We start from the raw sequence: 24,026 nt of genomic DNA, 5'->3' as shown, positions 1-24,026 counted from the left end.
ACCAACACTGAGCTAACGATGTCCAGCCTGACTCCTGACCACTTTAAGGCCCTAAGCTCTTAGCTTCCCAGAAAACAACACATTCATCTTGTGAAGAGAATTAGGATGCTCCCCATTTTATAGCTGACAGTGAAAGACCAAAGAGACCATGCAACTTGCCCACTCTCGCAAAGGAGGTCTGCGGTAGACCAAAGAGCAGCAGGTCCGTCTTTCACATTCAGAGTTTTTAACCCCCAAGCCACTCCAGAAATACATCATTTCGCATTTCCACTTTCTATACTGAGGTTCCAAAATACAGCACACAAGGCTAAGTGAAGACAGTGTCATCAAATGACTACATTATTGGTCTGAAATTGAGAAATTTTGGGGTCCTAGACTTGCTTTCCCTTTGTGAGCTTTGTGTATCTGGAAATTCACTTTAATTCTCTGTGACTCTGTCCCTCCTCCCATTTTCAGAGGCAAGACATCTTTTTATTAAAAAACTTCTCTCTCCAACAGGCCTGAAAGAAGTTTTTCAAATCATACAGTTCCAGGATCACATGCAACCTAGTAAACCCCAGGTGTTCAATCATGACTCCTTGATTTATGCCAACAGAACCTAGGACTTTCAAAAGCTACCCCACCCAAATATTGAACAAATCGAGGCCTACCTAGCACCGAGACGTGGATCACTCAACCTCAGGCAGGAACTCTTGCAGTAGCTACAACACCACTAGTAGTGAAACTCTAGTGTCTGTTTCCTCCCATCTAAGAGCAGAGGACTTATCTTCAGCCTTCAAAGAGGAGCTTCACCAGTGCTGCATCATGCCTAATCAAGCTGGCAAGAGGAGAAGCATGCTCACACTCCTGAGGAATGGTGTGACAGGCTGGTAAGGAAGTCCCACCACACTGCTAGTACAGAGCCCCAAGGATGTCAGAGCATTTTTCTGTGGACATCTGAAGACTGAAAAACGCTTCAAAATTTGAGCATTTCATTTTTTGACAAAAGAATTACTGTTTTGGGGGGTGGGTCCTTTTTTTCATTCAAAGTCCGGGGGAGATCTTGCCAACCAAACTCTAACAAACTTTCACTTTATCTTCAGTCCCCACCACGTCACTTCACCATCTCCTTCTCATTCAAGATGTTCGCTTGCACCTATACTCGCACATCACATTTGCCTCCGGTGTAAACAGCAAAGTCATGAGGGGAGGATTAAGCTTCTCTGTATTTTCTAAAATATTCCAGGTAAGGTGTCCTCTAGGAAATGATCATGCCCTGACTCACTATTTGGGCTGCAAAACGCTACAGCAATGGGACCAGTGACCAAATTAGGAATATGACAACGTTGTCAGCCTTTACTGTAAAATACTGGCTTTGAACTGTTATCGCCTCTCCCTCCCACCCACTGATTCGAAAAGATAAAAATCAAGGTCCCGGCTGCTGAGTCAGACTACAAACACCCAAACAAGACATTTACTCGGACTTGTTTTCGGCCACCTCTTTACTGAAACTGTTTGTCATGGGGCTGGCAGGATGCTCTTTTAACCTCTTCCTGAGAAAGGAACTGCTGAGAACCGGCCCACCAGAAACCACACGCAGTGAGAGAAACAACAACAACAACAACAAATTAATTTGATGTGAACCAGACCAATTTCAAAGCTTCTGGTCAGAAATTGCTTCTTCTCAGCCCAAAACCCTGAGCCACCGTCTAAAACACCCTGAAGACCTGGAGAAACGTTACTGCCTGGAGGAAAAAGCCCTAGCCCAGAAGTCGTGAAATTCCAGCTTTTTCCAACCTAATGTATGAACCTTTGGCAACTCAGGTTACGGCTCTGGGCCTCAGTTTCCCCTGAAGACTGACTTTCCAGAGCGTCCTGGCTCTCCCCACAGAAAGCCCTAATAGAAAAGCTAGCTGTTATAGGTAATAGTTAAGAAACTAAAACCTTTGAGGTGGCCAGACTCAGCGCTCCCGAGAGAAGCTCTCCTCTTTTCGTCAGGCGAAGAAGTATGATTTTCCACTCCGGGGTTAGTTAAAGCTTCAGATCGTTACAGCTGAAGGCACCTCGGTTAACTCAGAGTTTCCATTTCTCTGGGGTTTCTTCAAGCCTCCTTTTTAGTTTCAGTTTGTATTTCCTGCCTCCCTTCCCCCTCTTTCAGTTTTGGGGCTTCAAATTCAAACGGAAACTGAAAGCGTCGCTGACGTCAAATCTTCCGCATTTATCTAGTTTTGACTAGAAACCAAAGCAGACCAAACAAACTGAAACAGCGCTGAGATATCACTTTGGGGTTCAAAACGCTCTGTAGTCTTGAGAAGCTGCCTCCTTTCTCACAGATGTTGGGCCTGTGTTATCACAGCCCTGATTCGCGGCGAGGGAAATCAAAACGGAGGAAGTTTAAATGGCTGGACGTTTTCATTTTAAGAATATAAGGTGTGTGTTTCAGGCTCCTTGGCAGTACTAGATACGCCTGGGTTGGGAGGCTCAAGCCCCTTTGGAGTTTAAAGCCCGCGCCTTCATGCAAACGTGAGGCAGCACGTTTGGCCTGGCTCCGAAAACACACTTGATTAAACAAAACAAAAACCAGCCTCGCTGAGCAAGGAAGCTGCAAACTTTGGGGAGCTTAGTTCTCGAGATGAGCAAGAGTTCATTGCTGGGAACTACGGCTTTTGCTGCAAGAGATGGCTTCGGATTGGTCTCGGATCTGCTGGCCTCTTGGCATCCCCCAGCCAAATAAACAATGAGGTTTTTTCAACTGATTTTGATTGACTTCTCTTCCTCTCTCTCAGTTTTTTCTGGCAGGGTTGCAAATGAAGGATCAGCTCTTTAGCGACTGCAACCAGAGCTATTAAGCCTACCCCATAAGGAGTGCAGAGAAGTGGTGCTCACATATTTCCCCTAACTTTGCCACTTCAGGAATTATTCCCCCTATCCTGGGAACCTGATCTCTCTTCCTTTCAGTGTCGCTTGCACTTGGAAAGCAGAGGTACGCCAAAGCAAAACTCAACCCCGGGGGAATATACGGGATGTCTTACATCGCAGGACAACACTTTCAACACTTTGTTTCGGGACTGAAAAAGGAGGCAAGACAATCACCTGCTTGACTGAGCTCTTTGGACGAGGCAAACAAGCATCACTTTGTTCTCACTTGTGCAAGCCGAGCAGCAGCGGAGCGGGGTACGGGAAGGTCACTACGGACACGTGATTGCATGGCAGGAGGATGGTTTGGTGGCTGCATGGGCCGGGGCTTCACTTTCAGCTCTCTTGCTGATACAGAGCGTAACACAGAGGGAAGCATTTGAATGCCTCCGTGCCTCAGTTTCCCCACTGTACGTTGACGATCTCACTGTCTGCTCCCACTAGAGCACTCCTTACAAAGCACTTTGGAAACGAGGTCCAAGCCCGCAGTACTGAACAGCCAACAGACCGGCCGCTTCGTGGCCATGCAATTGGAAAAGAGCAGGCTCTTGCCTTGTCCTGGTGGCAGGAATATCCCCCATGACCTGCTCACCACTTTCCAGTGCCCAGCTGCAAGGCACGACTAGTAAAAGGCAATCCTGGCACACCTCAGCATGCTACATTTAAAGATGGTGCATAAAATAAGGCAAGCTCTGCCTCTTTGCTTAAAAACAGCCACAATTTTTGGACCTGTCGATGAACGCTGATGGCTTTAACCAAGCCTGTACTGCCTGTAAAATGCTCCTGAACTTCTCTTGGGTATCTTCAAGGAGCAAAGGCCTTTGAGGGTCCAAATGCAATATAATTTGTTGGCCATAAATAGGATATAGCCCTGCCAAAACCTTCCTCCACTGCAGCTTGTATTGGCGGCTATGGCATTCTCCAAAAAAACATTTTATAACCCTGTCTCAGAGTTTTATGGCATGAGCATATAGAAGCAAATGTAAACACTGCTGACCCTTGGGCTGCTTTCTGGCTCAAGGAACTGATTCTTTTTACATCTTTCTCTCCCTTCTCTTAGGCTCCTTAACTAACCACAGATTTCCAAGGAAGAAGGAAATTATTCTAATTGAAACCTTCTCAGTACATTATCAACTTTAGCAGGAGCATTTGGGGAAGGCAGAGGGCAGAGGGGATGTGAACGATTAAATCACCCCTTGCTGGAAGATGTCAGGGTGCGAAAGGCCAGGTAACCACTTTTGGTCACACCAGCCCCCCACCTGGCTGGAACTTCCTCCTCCCAAGGGCCACCGAAACCTCCCACGTCAGAGGGCAGGCGACAGACAACGCAGGGACGGGCTGAACCAGGAACCCGGGCAGCTCATCTACGAGGCGTCAGACAGACAAAATTTCTCCCGGCTCGGGTGCCTGCTGCAGACGGGCCCGCCGCCGGCACCGCGGTTTTGCAATGACTCCAACGGCTGCCGCGAGATCCGCCGCGGCCAGCAGCGCGAACCCCGTCTGATCACATCTCCATCGGCACCAACTCGGACCCGGCACGTGTATAAACGACACCCAAAACCGATGCCGTCAAAGAGAGGGAAAGACAGACTGACAAAGTTATTAAAGAATGGCTTGCTATTCTGACTTGAAATGCCGCTAAATATTATCTACACTACAAGTGGACATAACCCAAGGGTTGAGCAGTTGTCACGTTTTACTGACACGCAATTAGAGCTCGTCTGCTTTATGCCCTGTAACGGCTCATTTACATCCCGACCAACGGATGATAGCTGGATCCCCGGAACAGATTTTTAATGAAGGCATCCTCTAAAACAGACAATTTCCCGAGTGGTACAAACTATGCAAGAAGGTAGAGCAAGTCTCCTCTGAAAGCAAAAACATCAGGAATGGGTCAAATTCTGCTCGCGTAGATGTCAATTTGAGGGAGACGTTTTACGACTAGAACAGTGGCATTTTGACATGGCAGTTGCTTGGGGAAAAAGAAATGACCAAGCAAGCTGTAAACACCAGGCTCCAGGGATTTCCACCAGCACAAGCAGAAAGTTTTTGGGAACAGGTTTAGCCGGAACACTGTTCCGACGACAGTCCTCCACTCATCCCCCTCCCAGTATGGACTGGCCGGCTGGCTCTCCCTGAGCCTCGTCTCACAGGCCGACTGAATGCCGCTCCAAATATTTCCTCAATTAGAGGAGAAAACAGGAATTTGCCACTTGTCTGCCTCCATTCTGTTGCCTGTCAGCGTTCGGCAAATATTTCAATCGCGGCCCTTTGCACGCTTCGGACCCCGCGCGTTTAACCTCTGACCCTCCCCTCGTCTAATCCATCGGCCTTTACCTTCACGGCTTTACAGCCACGGCCCGACCGCAGAAGGGGCTTGCAGGGGAGGGGAGGACAAAAGGGGGATGGAAAAACCCTGTGACGGACGCAGAGATTGCAATATTTGGAGGCGGAGGGGGCGCATATTCGCAGTCCTAGAAGACGTCAATTGGCTTGATGAACCGGCAAGGGCATTCGCGCTTCCACGTTTGGAAGAACGATGTGGAAAATTAACATGTGGGGGAAAAAAAAAAAAGGGGGGGGAAGAAGGGCCTCCTTTCTCTTGGCTCTCCTCTGGATGGCCTACAGCACCTTGAAGTATCTAACCATCTCCAGAGCCTTTCCTCTTCTCTTCCCCACCTCAGCCACTTCTCCTCACCATCTCGCACGTCACCGAGATTTGGAGCTCGCTGTCTGAGCGCACATGATAAAAATAACGCCCAGACCGTCAGCCCTGGAAGCGCTGACGAAACTTTCACAGCAAAGGCGCACAGGGCCCAGAAACCCCGTGTTGGCCCTGCCTCCTCCCCTCCATCATCCAGCCCAGCAAAGCCTCCAGGGGCTGCAGCCAACCACCCGTTGCATGAGAAACCGCTGACCCTTCCGTCACGTGGACGCTTTAATTGTTCGCGTCGGTATTTTGCTTCTCTCCACCGCAGACAGTTTGCTGTCTGTTATCTGCCCTTCATACGTAATTAATTGTGCTGTCTCCTGGCTCGTTAGAAAACAAGCCCCTCTCCTCCCCTTTCCCCTCCCCAACCCCCCCACGCCAGCCAAGTCGCAGCGCGCATTATTTTGGTTAAATCATGTTTAAGTAACTACATAAACAGTAGGTCGAGTTTGCCTTTTGTCCAGGCTGAGGCTGCCGCTTGGCTCGTTTCTCAGTGCGCCAGACCAGGAAAGCCCTCATCGCTGGGAGCTCTCGGAGGGAAACCTTTGCCGGCGCTGCGAGCCCAGCATAAGGCAGCCACGCAAGAAGAAGAGCGCGGGGCGAAGGCAGTCCCGTCCGCCCTCAGAGCAGAAGGCTCGTGCGGTAGGTAGCAAGCACAAGGTGCCAAACTTGAATGGGAGAGGCGTAAAAGCCAATGCTGCAGAGCAAAATCCTGCAAAGTGGATGCTAATGGTCTAGCAAGAGGTAGCATCAAAAGGAAGACAAATTTTTAGAGGGTTTCTTTTTTTTTTTTTTTTTTTCCGCCTTAGCTTATGGTATCCAGCCAGATGCACTTTCAGTGGTATCACTTCACACGCCCTCGGTCACCCACTGCAGGCGTAAGCAGACTTCTCTTGCAACTAGCCCTGAAACTCGGAGGCTGCAATGCAACTGAAAGACTTCTGAGCTTTTCATTCAATTAAGAACAAAATGAAGAGTTTCTGAAGTGGGTTCCCTCAGTGCACTGGTTAAAAAAAATAATTGAGGATGTGGGCATACAAGTTCGAGCAACCTAAAAACCAACATGAATCATCACCTTGAACTCAGACAAAACCTGAACCAAACTTTCTTCAAGGGTCAGGATAGTTCAGCTGTAAAGTTCACTTGCTCATATTTCTGTACTTCCGGGGCCAAAGCTTGACATTCTCATAGAGCACTTTGCTGTGCTTCAAATATCAGCTGATGTACAGATTTGAAGATTTAAATATCTGCTCCCAGCTGTGAACAGCCACTGACGGAACAAGGATGAGAAAGCTTGTTTCCTCGAGATTCCCTGCCTACCTTAAGAGATTTAATCATCTGGATGAGCTTTGAGTGAATCACCTGAACTTTTGGCTACTGACTCTGGCCAAGACCTCCTATCTGCCTTGTGGGTGCACATTGCCGCTGACAGACCTCAGCTAGCCAAGTGCTTTAACTGACTGGACCAGGCTCAGTTTTCCTGTATTGCCTGTACAAAGGTACTGAAGAGCTTCAGTGAAGACTTCTCCGTGAAAAGCGCTGCCTGCATTTCCAGCATTGTTATATTAAGCTAAATCACTGCTTGGGAGAAGTGCTCATAGCAGGAATGCAAAGCAATTAAGTTCTCTCTTCCCAGAACAAGCTGGGCGCAGATGATGGTAGAGCAAAAGCCTTCCCGACCGCCTAAGGCCAATGAATCCACCAGCGACGTGGGAAGACCACCATGAAGAGCCAGGGCAAAACTCACTTTTCCAGTCTATCTACAGCTGGCCCTCTCTACCAGAAGTGCTCGAGAAGGACAGAGGTCACTAGCACGTGTCATACAAGTCACTAAAGCTGTTTTATCGGAGACTCAATCTAAACTCACTTCCTAGGCCTGACCTATAAGGGAAAAATGACGCTATTGAACTGAACTCCCCCCCAAATAGCAGTTCTGCTTCCCACCTCTACCCAGTTCACCCTCATTAGGCAGCACATGCCTCTTCAGGAGGAGGCAGTCTCCCTTGCAACTTTCTCCAAATATAGGCTGACAGGAATAAAACGCCCACGGTTTGGTCATTCAGAAACGCACCCCGCTTTTACCTGATTTTATATTATTAATAATACATGCATTTCTTTAAAGAAAAAAAAAACTTCTCAAGAAGGAAGGAGGAAAGGAAGGAAGAAAGAAAAACATACAGGAGTGGGGGAAGGGGAGGGGGGGGGAAAGGACAACAATCTGAGACTTTCAATGGGAATGTCCAAAAATAACACAAACAGGATCTCCCTGCCATCTGCTCCGATCCTCTCTGAATGGCTTTCAAAGTAAAAAGCCTTGCCAAACCCTGACAAACAAAGCACTGCGCATCAGTTTTAATGGAATACCAATACTGCGTTTCCCCCATCCCCCTTCTTTTCCCTACATATACGCACACACCTTCCACACCCCTCCAGTTGCCAAATAAATGACACTATGCAAAAAAATTTGCTTCGGTTAGGAAGCTGAATAAACAAGGAATAATTTTGCAAGTGCTCCCATATGTCTCCGCTTCTCTGCTTACAATGGACACTAATAAGATTTGCCATAACTAATTCATTCTTTCACACCACTACTCTATTCTCTACCTTAAAAAAAAAAAAAAAAGAAATTAAACCCTGCCTATCCCATGTGCATTTTTCTGCAACTTTCACACAGCAGAAACATAAGCGTTTCAACAGGAAAGCCCATCCATTCCAGAACAGACACTTTCTGCTTAGTTTAGACCCCTCAAAGAGGCTTAAAGGTAAGTTTTACTGATGCTAAAAGAAAATGTTAGTAACTTATTTTCTTTATTTTCCATTCCCATAAAAATGAGGAGGGTGGTTAAAGCGACTGGTGGGGAGACATAGGAGGGCCGTGACCTCAAATCCAAAGGCAACGCATTAGTGCATATAAAGCAGAAAGTGAGATTCATTAGCTGGGAAAAACAGCAATTCTCCGATGTTTTGCCTCGGCCCAGTTAAGTGGAGCAAACAGAAAAGCAAGCAAACAGCAGAAACGCCCAAGAAATCAATACTGCGTTCAACACGTGGTCGTGTTTCAGTCATTCAGAGAGACGCTCACCAAACACGGCGGCTAGAGGTGGCAACGGACATCTGACAGCGCCGCAAAGGGCAGAAACCAACTTCACTTTGGGTTTCTTCCTTTTTGTTTTTATTTTGTTTATTTTGTTTTTTTTCCTTTGAGGAGGTACCGAGCACCGCCAGGGTCCGCTTTACTCCACGAGCCAGCGTTCGAGTCCACCCAGCCCCGGTGAACAAATGTTTCTATCCATCCGCATCCAGAGCCTCGTGGAAACTGCTCTCCTTACTTGGAAACCCCTCCATCGTTTTTCTCAGACTTCGTAACACACTTTATTTCCTTTCCGACTCCTTCCTCGCGCTCAAAAACGAGCCTTGTTTTAGTCTCTTTGCCCAGTCTTTGGGTCTATTTATTCACGGGGTGTCATCTTACCTGCCATTCCCCATCTAGGCCATTTAGGGACAACCGCTATCTATAATCTCACATCTGACTTAACAGAATCACTTTTCTATCTGCTGCTTTCTGTCTATGCCCCCTCTGCTCTCACTGGCTCTTTCTTCTTCTCCAGTCTAAGTCTCAAATTGTCCCTATAACATAACTTAGCATCCAAACAGTGCGTAATGCATTTGTGGCGACCAGCTGTTTGGTCCAAGCTGGTTGTATTTTACAGAAGAGACTGAGCTTAAACTGCAGGCATTACCCAAATAAAGTGGCGAGGACTCCGGGCAGGCGGCAAAGCTGCGGGAGGACAGAATGCAAAGGGGACTATAGGGCGAACATAAAGCATTTCTACTTTTCCTGACCAGGGATTAACACATGGGTTTTAAACAAGGGGACTCCCTGCCCCAGCTGACAGCAGCAGCTGCAGCTTCTGACTTGCTCATGGAGTGGCAGGGAATCGAATCAAAGAGAAAAGAAGAAAGAGGACAACCCTTCCTTGGGGAGTAGGAAACACAATACGAGCTATTCTAAAACCCCTGCAAATACTGGCTTGATTTTAGGTCAGGCTTTCCATCCCCCTTCTGTCCACACCACCCCCCCCTCCACACACATACGTTTCGGAACAAAGGGAAATTGGTATTTTTCGAAATTCTTCTGAAAGCCAACTCGGCAGATGGTTCTTTCCATACTGGGGAGGGAACAAAAAGAAAAACCTGCCAGGATACACATCACCGAGATGTGACAAAGATGGGCATGGTGGATGGCCTCTGACCCGGGGATTTCACAGAGGCCCATTAAACCATGTGGCCAAGATGGACTGAGTCGACTTGCATCTCTAGCGTGCAGCTGCTGCACACCACAGGCTCACACGAAGTTTTATTAGCACAATACACAAGTAAGGCCAGATAGAGAGACAGCCAGATGAATGACAAGGTTTCCCCAGATTTCCATCCCATCTTTTCAGTGCATCATGACAATCTCACGTGCTAATGTTAGCAGGTGGAAGCGAAGTTCAGCAGCCAAATTCACGATGTAATAGTAAAAGGCTTATTTAGACAGTAATTAGTATCTGCCCTATTTCCTTGTTTGTTTTTTTTTTTTATTATTAATGCAAAGAGATCCTTTTTTTCTGCATTTATTCAGTAGGACTGTTCTACAACCTGAAGCCAGCACACTTTACCAAAGTCTTAAGTATACATCAGTAATATGAACCCCTGCAAATGCAGAAAGCCAAAGGAAAGTCACTGTCAGGTCACTATATAGCACTCAAATGCTTCAGGGTAAGGATCTGGCTGCCTATCACAAGCTGCCCTCCCTCCTCCTTAAAACCTCCTCTTTCCACTCATTGACATCGACAGCCAAACTCCCATTATTTTCAGTGATGTCCCAAGCAGGCCTAAAGGCTCCATGGTCCAAGCACCCAAGTGCTACGTTGCATCCAAGGATAAAGTATGATTTTGTTACACTTTTTATCTATCGACCAAAGCACAGAGAGCAGCAAAGGATGTGCTGTGCTTCCACAGTCATCCCGCATTTCAGAAATTCCCAGGAAGTATGTTGGCAATTGCTGTCCGTAAGTAACTAATAGCAGCTTCTGCCTGCACCCAGAATCAAACACCTATGGACAGATGAAGCCCTCCCATCATGCTCTTACATGTTCCTCTTGCGATCGGTTTGCTGTAGTCACAGAAGGAAATAAGCTTTTCCCCCCACCTCTCCCTCAAATCGGGAATATAATTACAAGTAATGCAATGGAATTAAGAAAGAAATGGGCTGGAGGGAATTCATCCTAATGATTATATAAATTATTGAAGAAAAGTATCCCATGGAAAGTGACAGGCTGTCTTCGGGAAGAGTTCTCCAATGACTCAGCTGAGCATAGGTGAATGTCCTGCAGATTACAGAACGATTCTGCAATATCAGCAAAACAGGAAAGACGTTAATTATCCCCATCTAACTTACACATATAAGGGTTATAAGATAGAAATAAAACATGTAATTAATTCAGCACCATGGGTTCCCTTGGAAGATGCAATGAAAACAAGTGCCTCCAAGCTCCCTGCTAGTATGTATTAAGCAAGATACCGGCTTCAGGGCTATCCCTGCAGCTGACAAGGCTTTGGTAGGAGGGGTAAGAGGCAGGAATGAGGGCTGATCAAGCCTCTCTTAGTGCTGCTCCCCAGGGGGAAAATATCTGCTTCAGTTCTACTTTTCTTAGCCTTAGAAGTAAGCTTTCAACAAATTACCCGCTTGGAAATCAGGCAGGTAAAGTTTAGCTAGTCAGCCCAGCAAAACACTTCAGCATAGACTGCGGGAGAGTGGGGAAGACCACTGAAGAAGAAAGAAATCATTTTAGAAATTACAGCGTAAGCTCTGCTTTGAAGGCGCAAAGAAACAATTTCCTCCGTTTCCTTCTCGTGACGGCTTGCCAAGCGCAATTACAGAAGAGCCGCCTTTTCACCAGAAGCATCGGGGCATGCGCTGGTGGTTGGAAGTGAAGCAAGAGCACGATGGGTGGCAACACATCCGAAAGTCCATCGTTCAGGCCTCTCCTTGCCAAACAAAGCAGGGCAGTCAACAAGAGCAGCGGGCCGTGGCCTCTGGCGCTGCCGCTTGTGCCACCACATTCCAGCGGGAGCGTTGGGCAAGGGAAGATTACACGCAAATGCCCTCCAGGCTGATCCTCATCTTCCAGCCCTGTGGATGGAGAGCGGCTCACATGAAGCCACCGAAGCTACAGCGCTATTATACGCTGAAATTCCTCAATGAGCCACCCAGGTTTATAGTGGTGGAGTTGCTGTAACACCAATGTCAATAGAAGATATCATCTCTCTCTACAAACCTTGCCACCCAGGTGAGACAGAAAGCCATGAGAAACTGATGAGAAGATAACGATTCCTCCAATAAATATTCCTCACTTGACTCTTACCACATTTTAAGGTTTAGAGACCAAAACAAACTTTTAAGAGCATCAAGTCTGATCACAACACAGGCCCAAAAACTTCACCTCCACATTTCTGTATCAAGTCCTAACTCTTCTTTGAGATAAACTTTATTTTTAAGCTGCCAACGAAGATGCAGGCAGCCACAAACTTTGAAATAAATTCACCGGTTTCAATGGCAAGCAGAAGAGGACTGGTGTCCAGAAAGGCTGCGCACGTACCATTTGACGAACAGGCCACCACTACCTTTTCTAAAAAAAACTGCCTTCTCAACTATTGAAGTACCCTGATCTCTTGCTTCTAGCACTGACATTTTAAATGCATTTTTCCCTTTTCTCTCTGCCTTTTTGTTTTCATGTATGGTCATATTTCTGACCTGTAATTCTGTCATGAAAGTTGCTTGTGACCTGAACTTGTCAGCCCTCTGTCACTACGTTCAGAGAATTACACGTATATGCAAGCTGTCCACGGGACGGAGGAGAAGGTCAAGCTGCCGAGGCTTGTGAAGGCAGCGCGGAGGAAAGCTCCACAAGCTGATCCTGTCGCGCAGCCTCTAGCCGACCAAACTAAGACAAATTCAGAGGAAGGAGTCCCGGTGATGTGAGGATCAATTGTGTTATGGTTAAGCAACCATACTGCGACGAAAAAGGCCCGAGTGTTACCCCTGGCCTGTGACAGATTCCTTGAGTGAGTCACTTAATCTCATTACTCTATTTCACATGCTGTACTGAGAGACAATATTGTTTCATTTCTCCTCTTTTTTTTTTTTTCCCCCTCCTTACTGAGCTTGTGAGCTTCTTGCAGAAGGGCAGTCTCTTCTGATGCCTTCACACAGGGCCTGCCACAGTAGGCATCAGTGTGCAGCAGGAACAGGAGGCACCACCGTAAAACGAGCCTGATAGAGACATACTCCGCTCTGCAAAAACAGCTGCAGTCAACTGTTCATCTTGAATGACCATGTCCTCATCTTCAGCAACACTCTCTCTGGCACGAGTCCAGACCACATCTGAAGTACTCAACATCATTTCTGTATTAAGACACCTTAGCCCTTCCGCTCTCCCTTTCACCCCCTAGCCCATAGCTCTGGGAAAGAAGAAAAAAAAAAAAAAAACCCAAAAGCGTTTCAGTTTTACTTCACACCACCCGGAACAACTGGAATATTTTCCAGGCTGAGCATCCCACTCTGAGGCAGCCTGTGTCCTGCTAATGGTGCATGTACCACAGCTTGAGAACCCCTGTCCTAATATCAACTCACTGCAGCTCGGAGTCCAAATATAATCATGATGTAGAAATAGCACTTCATGTCCTGAAATGAAGGAGCCAAGTGCCAGTGGTTTAATTCACGTTAGAGGTCGTGGCGAGAAACGGAGGAAAGAAAAAAAAAAAAAAAGCTCTTACAAAAAGACAGCAAACTGGACCTGTCCTTGGGGGTCACATCTCAGATGGAATCATTTTAAGTTTCAAGAGTAGGAAAAGTCTTAATGTTAAAAAACAAAACAAAGCTTGTTTACTCTGGATATTTTTAGACTGGTTTCCTAAGGAAACAAGGCTAATGTGACTGCACTCTGGGTGCGCATGTGTGTATATGTGAATATGCACACAGACTCTCTGCCTGCCTGACCCTCTCCTCAATAATTTTTGAATATTTTGGCCAATTTCAATCCAATTTGACAGAGGAACAGAAATCTTTACGGTATTATATTCCTGAAAGTTTTCTTAAAATTATTAGCCAGCCAGAAGAAAGGGACCTTAGAAGGGCTCCCGAAGAGGGACTGGCCAATAAATTCACATATCATTAGACAGCAGCGAAGTCATTTAAGAGAAAGTTGTCAGAAACCAACCTTCACAAATTTCAGTGCTTGCAGAAAAAAAAAATTCCTTTTGGGCAATGTTGGGACAGGCAGCAAGTGAGGGTAACGTGTTGGGCCAAGAGTCCCAGGTGAACTCCTCCATCCATTAGCATGAATTTGAGACCAGTCCATCACACAGGGGGTGCTACAGTGGGGTACGTGCGAGCTTGTCTGCCATGAGGAGCCAGTTTGGGAACAAAGCATGTGAAGGATTAGACCTGACCTGAGGGGGGATAGCCGGGTGTGCAGGTGTTTGTGAAAAAGATGTTGAAAACAAAAAAAAAAAGCTGGAGGTAAATCAGCAGCTCTCTGCGGTCATGCATGCCTCTAAGCAGAGGAGGGGGAGCAGTGCATGGGAGAAGAGATGCAGGAGGAACATGAACATGTGCATGAAGGACCAGCTCCCCGTGCATCCAGAAGATGAAGACACAACCAGGGTGGAGGCTCGCAACGCCGGGCGCACGCACCAGCGCGTCGCGAGCGAGGCTCCGCTAACCTTGGAGGACACGGTGGTTTCGAAATGCGGCCGGCGTGTGCTGACTTGGCCAAGCCTTTACGAAGCTGGCTGGGAGCAGCACCCACCCCTTCCCTGCCACCATTCCCTCCCTGCCGGCCCGTTTCACACGGTCCTGCTGCAGAAAGCATGCCTGGGCAATCGGCTCCCACCTTCTGGCATTTCCAGGCTGCAGGTCCCAGCTCTGCCACTGCCTGTCCCCAGCAGCCCTGAACTGGTCCCAGTTACTTCCTTCTCCAAAGCCACACAGCATCTCGTCAACAGACCAAGCAGCGTGTGGGTCATTTTGCCATGTTTGGAAGGGGGAAGCACAGCACGAGCGCTGCCAGGGAACAAGGAAACAGCACAGTGGACCAGCAGAGTTCAGCCACGGAAGGGACCCGCTGGAAAACAAAATCACTCCTCAATACCAGCAGGCTCCACAAATCCTGGGTGTGCAGCAGCTAATGAAATGCGGCAGCTCTTCCTCATTTGGCACTGTGCATTAGGCAGTAAAAGCCTGGTCAGATTTCCCCAACCTGTCCCTCCACTCCCGGACTCTTGCTCCTTTAAGAAATACTTGACTACATGCAAAAAAATTGCAAAATGTCATGTCAATCACCCATTCAACAGGAGCAGAGACAGACAGTGAGGGATGGGTATCAGCTGGCTCTAGGCAGAGCGCAGCGATGGAAAAGGACCTGTTCTATTCCCATTGCAAGATATCCATGGCATGATGCAAGGCGGACACTGCTCCAACAGGCAGCAGCTTTGGCGAAGGAGAAGGAAGGGTAAAAGCTCGGGATTCAGCCGTCCCATTATTGCACAGTGCAGGCTGACCCACCTCCAGGAGGGGCCTGCTTTGGCCAGGTGACAACACAGTGTCTCCAAGGACTGAGATGAATCTGGGCCTAAGTGGTTTTCAGCTCATAGTGAAACAGGTCTCCTAAGACCTAAACTATTTAAGAATGCCATTCTCTCCCTTTTTTGGGGGTGTTTGTCATGGGAGGGCACCAAATTGCAGCTGTTTCATTTGCGTCTTCAACAACGTTGGGGGGGGGGGGGGGACTAGCTAGAAAGTAACCTGGGATAAATATCAAAGAGCTGAGTTCATGTAACTTTGCACCGGTATGCTTGGGTAGAGAGACTGTAAAAACGCCAGGAGCCTCGTGCCTGTTCGAGTAACTCTGAATTAGTCTTTCAGCTGCTCGAAACCCAGTTTTACCTCAATGCAACTAGAAGTACTCTCCCCCCTTGCGCTGGCATTTCTGGGGGCTTGCCCCCATCCCACGACCTGGGCTGAGGTCTACAACATTACGCTTCACCTCCCACTGCTCACGTGAGACTTAGGTACCTGCAGTCAGCCTCATTTAGAGCAGCCTCAAGGCTTCTCTAAGCTACTCTGGGGACCAAAGCAGCACAGAAACAGGCCCGAGCTGAAGGGGCTCCATCCTTTGAGAACCACAAATGCACAAGTGACTTCTCCTCCTCGCCGAGCCCCAGGCAGCCCAAGCACTTAGGCCAGCTCCTTGAGCCGTGCACAGGATGCGACTAGGAAGAGCTCACGCGCCCAGAGGAAATCTCAAGCAGGGATGCCCTTGGCAAAGGGGTGAGCAGAATGTTGCCTCTGCAGGGCTAAGCAGGGGAAAGGAAGGCAGTGAATGGCATTTCCAGGGAAAAGGCACTAGGACAGCTTCCTGCAGGCAAACGGGATATACCTGCAGGAATCCAAAGGAAATCAAAACCCACACAGCAAGAAAAATCCAAGGACGGCACTTCCTCTGACTGCACACAAGGAAGCTTTACTCAATCGACTTGCTGCTGCTTATCTTGCAGCAATAAAATGTGCTCACCCATCCCAAGCGCTCTCTCTCTCTCAAAAAAAAAGTGCAATAATACAATAATAATTACCAAAAAAAGAGTTTACATCCCCTGAAGCAGTAAATTATGCATATGATGGAAGCTCCAAAGAAACTTTGTCAGGATAAATAAAAAAAATAAGAAAAGAAAAAAGGCAGGGAGGAAAATGAAGTGTTTGCAGATACAGGAAAACAGAGAAAGGCAGCAAACGAAGACGGAGGGGAAACTCAAAAAACAAAACCAGGGAATTACTACTCATCTGGGGCTTGTTAAGCGCTGCACGACAGGCCCAGATTGCTCCTCTGCATTTGATGCCACGCTTTTAGCGCCCTCCAAAACCAACAGGGTGCTTGCCCTGGTCTGAAGGAAGAGGTGCCGGGCTGGAGGCAACCCTGCTGCAAGTGGGAGAGCACCACGGTGTGCAACCAGGACCTTGTCCTCCGGGCAACCTGCTTGCCTTCCCCCCATCCCACCGGGCTAAATGGAAACGGAGCCGTCTGCGGGCTGAGAAGCGGCAACGGTGGAGCCGGCTCCGTCCCCGGGACAGTTGAAACGCGAGCAAAGGCTCAGGTAACACCTCTGCATTTTCAAATCGCCGCACGAGCGCCCGCGCGGACAAAGCAAGCTGGAATCTGTGTTTAGAGCAGCCCCGCGAAAGGGGGAGGAAATCACCTTCGGTCTTATTTTAAAGGGGGGGGGGGAAGCTGATGTGAAACTTGGCAAGGGCCTGACCAAAAACCAAGAGCTCTTGGGTCGGAGCCAAACACTGAAGGCAGCAGACCCGAGCGTGACAATCCGGGTGCTCTCCCGCCCCCTCGCCTTCCTCGCTGGGGGACGAAGGCAACCACACCCAGCCAGATCGCCTCCTGCATTCCCTCCCCACCGCCTAGCATCCCCGGGGCAATTGCTCACGCGGAAAAGCGACATGAGGAAAGTATTTAATGCATGTTTACTTCTTTTTTATATAGTGTAGCAGCTGGAATCAAAGGGGGGGGGGAATAAAATAAAATAAAACAGGCCCCGGCACATGAGCGGCGCAGCACGCTGCAGAGCTCTGCTCTAATCACCACCGGTCCGCCAACCACGGCTTAGGAAAGCAGGCGCTAGCCCATATTGCCTAATTAGCAGAACAGGGGAAAGCTTAGGAACTGGCATATCTTCTTCCTCCCTAAGTGGCCACGGAATAAATCCTATATCCCCAGTTCACAGCCCCTTTTTACAGTGCTGGCATCACCAGTCCTCTGTGTACCCACATGCTGTTACTTAAATTGCTTCCATGTTTTCATTACTTGCCCTCTGCGCTATGAGCACTGGAACTCCTGCAAGAACGCCGAAGTGATATTTCAGAGCGCTGGGGACTACTGTAGATGCGGCTTAAATTATTATGCAACAAACTCGAGCGATTTTTCAAGTCCTAACAGAGTTAGCTCCTCCTTAAGGGGAAAAGGGAAATTCGGGCGCTTCTCCATGAGGTGCAAGGCAACCAGTCCCACCCGCTGAGAGGACGAGCATTCCCAGCTCAGGCTGTGCTCAGCCCTCCATCCCCACAGATGGGTCCGTGTAGCATGGCCCTGCATGCACGAGCTAGGCAGTAAGCTCAAATAATGACACTACTCCCGTGCCCAAGGGAAACGTATATGTTGGGCCAAACTCTCCTGGCAGAAGTCCACAGAGGACAGTGGCATCGTGCCAGCTAAATATCTGGCTCACTGATGCAAGTGTGTTGCTGCCCGCCACCGCTGTTCCTCCCAATAGTTGCTTTTCTGGAGTTTGCCCGTTCCTTTAATCAGCACAATCAGGCAGTCCGACTCCGGAGAAGCAAGTGTCACTGAAATATCAAAACTACCAGAACAATTTAAATACAACTATCGCTGTCTTACCCCTGCTGCAGCTCAGGACATTTCTGCAAGTATATGCAAAAAACTACCTGCACGCTGCTCTCTTGCAGGAAAACCCACAGATGGACCAGACAGCCCCAGCTCAACTCAAGTTTCAACTTGCCGCTTCCTCCTAACCCTATCTTTACAAAAATCTCTGTAACTGCCATGACACACACATCAGCCATTAAAGCAATCATGTGCTTTGCCTGCTGGAGCCTCTCTCCCACCTATTTCCGACCTGTCTCTCCCGTAGCATCTTTCATTGCCCCTTGATACGAGATGATGGCAGTCGAGGCCAGATTTGGGAACCCAAAAGCTAAGGGGCAGCTGCCCGGGAGACGCAGAATCAGGACCTGCATTTACCACTCCCTGGGGAGGGCAACGGAGGCCTCTGGCTGTCAAATCCCTCAAGGTCACAGCACTGCGGGCCTTCAAATCCCTCTGCAGGCTTCGTCACTGCCAAGGCGCCTCCAGCTCCCTTGGCCCCGGCTCAGCAGCTGCCACGCGGCAGCCGTTGGTGTTATGCTAATCAATGCACCGGTACAGCGGGCCTCTCCCCATCTGCTCAGAGGATCCACCTGCAGCTTTTTATGGTCGGGTCAGGCCAGCGCAGCCCCAAAAGAGCTTAAAGTCAGCACACGGTCTGCAAACACACGCTAGATGTGGCCGCATCGGGGCTGTGACGATCCACCCCTTTGAAACTCCTTATCTTTGCGCAACTGAGATCTCACCCGGAGCGTGACCACACTGTGAGGGTTTTTCCTTTTTCACACACAGCTTCCTTACAGCTAGTTTTGTTTATTTAACCTTCTCTTTGGATGGCTACACGGAAGGTGTGTCCATTCCTCCATACCTGTCTGACTGGATGACAAATGGAAATGAAAGCTCTGATTTCTAAGCATCCACATTCTCCCCGGTCCACCCGCGGTAGGCATCAGGTAGCAAGTTGTTTTTCCTCACTGCATGGTCATGGAAGGATTGCTCACAACACCCTTGTTATCATCGAGCATGGTCTTACACAAGAGTTAGCTCCCCCGGGTCTCTGGAACTATTCAGGGAGGAAAGGGGAGTGGAAAGGAGACATTACTTGATGCTAAGCAGGCTGCCCATCTTTATCAACAAACAAGAAAATCTTATTGTACTCCTGGGCCAAACCTCCAGTGCCTCTCTGCTGTGCTAAAAAGAAGCATCTTCCATGCACAGAGTGTCATTCACAAGGAGTCTAAGGGGAGGGGGGGGAACCACTTGATTTCAGGTTTTTCCAAGTTTAGCTTCTAGGGAAGTAGTCTCAAAGTGAGTAAGGCTAATCTCCCCAGGCTCTGCCTGGGGTGAGCGGAAAAAAGATAGTCTGCTTCAAAAATATGCTTTAGAGTTGTTAACAGATTTTTGGTCTAAATCAGCTGGAGGAGGAGACTGCCTCTACAGAGAGCCATTGGCAATTAGCCTCCTCAGACTTAAAGCAGCCTTCTGAGCGTCCACCATGTGCATGAGAAGTGGAGAACTTCTACATCATGAGGGATCAAAGCTATATGAACAGGAAGGCCAAGTTATCGCTGCAGTTCTAATCAGTGGTTTTAAATCCCAGAGGGATTCATCCACGGATCTGTCCATGTTTTGGAGATACTCATACGTCCTTCATCAAACGTGGATTCCTAACCGAACTCGTCATGAAACTCCCACAGTGCTAAAGAGGCAGAGGTGAAGTACTTAATACCGCAATAAAGCCTCCGTGTGAGCAAGGCTCCTTTGTCTAACACCTAGGACAGAAAACACACCCCTACACCCAAAATAACATGCTTAGTCACAAGGTTTCCCCCCCACAGTTCTGCTCAGAACACTTCAACTAAATGTCTGCGAGAACTAACTGCACGCTTAATTTTCAGTAATGTAGCCAACAACAAAACAAAAGGATGCTTCTGGGGGAAAAAGTTAATGACAAGAAAGGATTCTTCTTGCTTTTTGCTTCCTCTCCTTGACTAAATCAGAAAGAACCAATTTTTTTACCCAACTTAAAGTATCAAAAATTTCTCTCCAAAAGGATATTTCAAGAAAATGATAAGCATCGGGAAGAAAATGAGACTTATAATGGAAGTATTTTCTCAAGCGTAACTATAGTGTTGCTAGCACAATGCTGTAATCAAGAATAATAGAGCCGTTAGCCTGGTATACAGGAATTGTTCTCTGTGCACATACCTGTATTTTAAGATGTAGTCAAAAGCTTTAACTGCCGAAAGGCTTGAGCATTTGTGCTCAGACACAAAGCGGCTGAGAAGTGGGTTCCTTCATTTATCACTCATGTAATGATTAATCTTAAATCTCAATTACACACAAAATAGAAGAGGCCTGGCTGAACTTTTGATCCCTTCAGAATAGGTTAATATGAAGGATAGTTCAAGATCATCTCTATAGCATACACGGGAACGCTGGAGGATACCCAGTTTGTATTAGTTCCTTGGTAGCCAAGCAGGGCTTTGCAAACTGTGCGAAGGTTACATCTGGGACACAAACTGCTTTGGGCAAGTTTAATTCTAGTTTCCCTCTGCTTTCAGGAGCTGCATAGGCTTAAACTCTGTCTCCAAGCAGACACAACTCCTCAGCTGGTCTACTCCCTTCCTAGGGGATACCAGCAACAGAGATGCTTCCCCCCCAAACAAGCAGAAGAAAAATCCCATCATCCTGGCCTAGTTTTGGTAACAAGGCTGATTACTTCTGGTTATTCTTCTGCAAAAACACCCCAGCATTTAACCTCCAGAGCCAGATTCTGCCCTCTGGGGCAGGCTGCTTTCCCACGAGCGGGATGGTCTGCTGCACATAGCAAGGGGATGGTGGGGAGGGCACAGGGGTGGCTGATGGTGCTGGCTGTCAACTGCTATGGAAGAAGAGACCCGCATGGGTGGGAGACTACAGGAAAGAGTAGGACCTTACCTTCTTTCTGGAGTGTGCTCTGTCCTCCTCTTTAGCTGCTTTGCTATTTTTCCCAGCTCTGGAGAGCTTCTGCTCCCCAGACTGCTTGATGGTGATTTTGATCTCAGGAGGGCAAATATAGTTCTCCAAGTTCTTTGGGGGCTTCTTAGCTCTCTTGGTGGTCTGGATTTTTAGTTTTAGACTCCCCTCTGTGAAGTTAGCCTCCTTGATGGAAAACTCCTGCTCTTCCAGGCCATCTCCTGCCACCCATTTCTCGCTGTCCGCATTGGAAGTGGAATCCACATCTCTCCCGGAACCCAACTCATCCTCTTCCTCGGGCTCCATCCGTTCTCCGCTCACCGGGATCCCTTTCCCCGAGCCCGAGGCAGGCAGCATGGTCTCCCCCGTGCAGCTGGAGGCAGGTGGAGGCTTTGCAGAGGTAACAGTGGCTGGCAGAAAATCTGCCTCTCCTCCCCTTTGCCTGGAGTTGCCTAAAGTCTCCCTTGCTTCCATAGCAATACCACAACGCACTGGAGTCTTATTGGAGGGAAGGGGAGCGCAGGAGGCGATGAGGAGCAAAAGGGCAGGTACGATCCCGGGAAACGAATGGTAACTGTCTGCAGGATTCAGAGTCCCAATAGTCCAGATGCTGCCAGGAGCTCAGAAGAGATCAAATCTGCAACTGTCAAAAGAAAGGAGAAGAAAAAGGAAGTTAGCACTCACACATGCACCAAATGCAACTGTGGAAATGACTGAAACAGAGCACGTTCGGGCTTCCCCTGCAACATCTCAAATACCTTCCCTGAAGCAAAATGGGAACTGATGCTGCCCAACATTTCCCAGGGCTGGATCTGCTATTGTGGAATAGCTGAACCAAAGAACAATAGCCATGTGTACTGCTACGCTGATAAAAGTGGATATTCAAAAACATGGAAAACAGTGTATAAATACATACTCCTTAAACTCTGGATTTGGGAAAGTAGTGAGTGAGGAACCAGCTCTCCATACCCGTGAATGTGCTTGTTATTTCAGAGTGCTCCCTGTTAGTTTTTTCTTAAAGAAAAAAAAAAATAGAGGCAGAGACTTGCTTGCCTCAGGTTAAACAATAATCCAGTGATCAGAACACAGAAAACACAGTTTTGCCCTATGAATCAGGCAGAAGAGTTTCAAACTTCTATTTCCCCCGCTTCCCAGGCAAGAGATACAAGCACTCAGCTCCTGGCTATTCTATGAGGGACTCCACTTTGGATGAATTATTCAACACTCACTGGGCCAGACACGCTGTCTGGAGCCCGAGATACTCCCCTGGGCTGCTAGAAGTGTAGGAGGATCCACCTGGGTCTCTTGCCTAGCAGGGACCTAAGTACTGAGGGCAACGGAAGAAACCCGAAGTCAACATTTTCCAGAGCTACTCCTGCCCTTGGGCACCACCACTTTGTGGCAAAAGCCCGGGCCATTGGAAGTGAAGACCATGCTCTCGTCTTTTCATAACCGGCACTTTTTTTTTTTTTTAAGTTATTGCCAACTGAACCCTCCAAAATGAAAACACTCAAATCCAGTATCTTCTGAAAAAGTCTCAGCCAAAATTAACTGCAGAAGCTGTGAATGGTCATCTAAGGCAAAAAGATATATCATCCAGTAACATAAAAAGGCTGAGCCAAATACCAAGCATTTGGTAAAGAAATACACACAGGGCGTTGTGAAAGCTGTTCTTTGCCAGTATTGAGGTGGTTTCACACACTCTCTCTAAACTCCCCCGTATAAAATCCCCACCGTACAGCAAGTCAGATCAGGGTACAAAATTGGCAGAAGAATAGCTCAGAGGAGGGGGAAAGGAAAAAAAAAAAAAAGAAAAAAAAAAAGGAAGATACTTTTATGTTGCTTTAGTTCCCTGCAACAGCTCCCTGAGGGTCAGAGTATTGCTTCTGGCATACGGAGAAGGAAACAAGAACACACTGCCAGGAGTAGGTGCTGGGGGTACAGACCTACGCTTTCAGCAGTAGCTCCCTCTTAGATTAGCTTTGCTATAATGCCAAACCACACCCCTTGACCAAATACAGGCAAGATCTGAGTACAGCCAGGGATTTCCCAGGCCATTCTTAGTAGCAATAAACTGTAAAGGAGAAACAGAAGTGATCCTGTTACCTATCACCAAATCATAACAGCACTCTTAGTGTGTTTTACTTCAAAGCGCAGCTCACCAAGAAAAGTCACACATGCCCTCCTATAAGGACTTCACCACTGACTTCTTTCTGCTTTTTAAAAGTACCCTACACGAGCTTTAAATTCAAAGAGACATAGTAACAAGCACCTTTTCTTAGTTACACAGCTGCACTTCCAGTGGAGTATGGCCATGGGTCACTCACCCCACCCTGGTCCATATGGCTAGTAATGGAAAGCCCTAAACAACCTACAGCTCCATGAAATCATTGGGTGACCTCCACCCAGGTCCCAGCAGACACAAATTCAAATAAAGTTCCCATAAATAGCACAAGCTGACAGCCTGAGCAGGAGGGGCAGGGGGAAAAGGAGAACTGTCATGGAGCCTGAACCACCATCTGGCCTTAGAAGTAGTTTCTGCAGCGCATAGTAGTTAGAAGTACCTTGGCATAACGGCATGAAAACGCTTATGTTTAAGTGGCACATCTTCTGGCAACAGAGAGGAGATTCATTTCCCAGAGCTGCTGTCACTCCCATCTCATTTAAGATGATCTGGAAGAACCAACAGACCCAAGGCATCCCAGACCTCTGCCCCTTCCCACACTGACTCACCCTGCAGTCAGCAATTCTCCCCTTCCTCCACCTATGGAACCAGGACAACACTTACCTCATTCAAACCTATCCAAAGGCAGGCTAGTTGATGCCCATACATAGTTTTAAACCCAAGAGTGTTTACCATGTGGTAGTTGCTAATTACTAATGCAATTAGCACATTAAAGCCACCCAGCTGCATGGCACTGCTCCACCTAATCGACCGACCTTGCACCTTGCCTCTCCTTTGTGCCTACGGA

The 24,026-nt window shown here is 47.9% G+C and overlaps 1 protein-coding gene across 3 annotated transcripts in view; it reads right to left on the bottom strand.

Moving 5' to 3' along the window:
• The window catches only part of SETBP1 (SET binding protein 1), a 259,400-nt gene that overhangs the window by 221,686 nt on the left and 13,688 nt on the right, over positions 1-24,026 (bottom strand). For all 3 annotated transcript variants that reach the window (XM_067315632.1, XM_067315633.1, XM_067315634.1), the window contains exon 2: positions 21,037-21,697. In XM_067315632.1, the coding sequence (XP_067171733.1) occupies positions 21,037-21,528 (492 nt within the window). In that variant the 5' untranslated portion in view covers positions 21,529-21,697. The remainder of the gene's footprint in view (positions 1-21,036; positions 21,698-24,026) is intronic.

This window comes from Apteryx mantelli, chromosome Z (genome assembly GCF_036417845.1).
Source record: "Apteryx mantelli isolate bAptMan1 chromosome Z, bAptMan1.hap1, whole genome shotgun sequence".
Lineage (NCBI taxonomy): Eukaryota > Metazoa > Chordata > Aves > Apterygiformes > Apterygidae > Apteryx > Apteryx mantelli.
The sequence above is the reverse complement of the archived record's forward strand: the minus strand, read 5'-3'. Positions and strand labels throughout refer to the sequence as shown.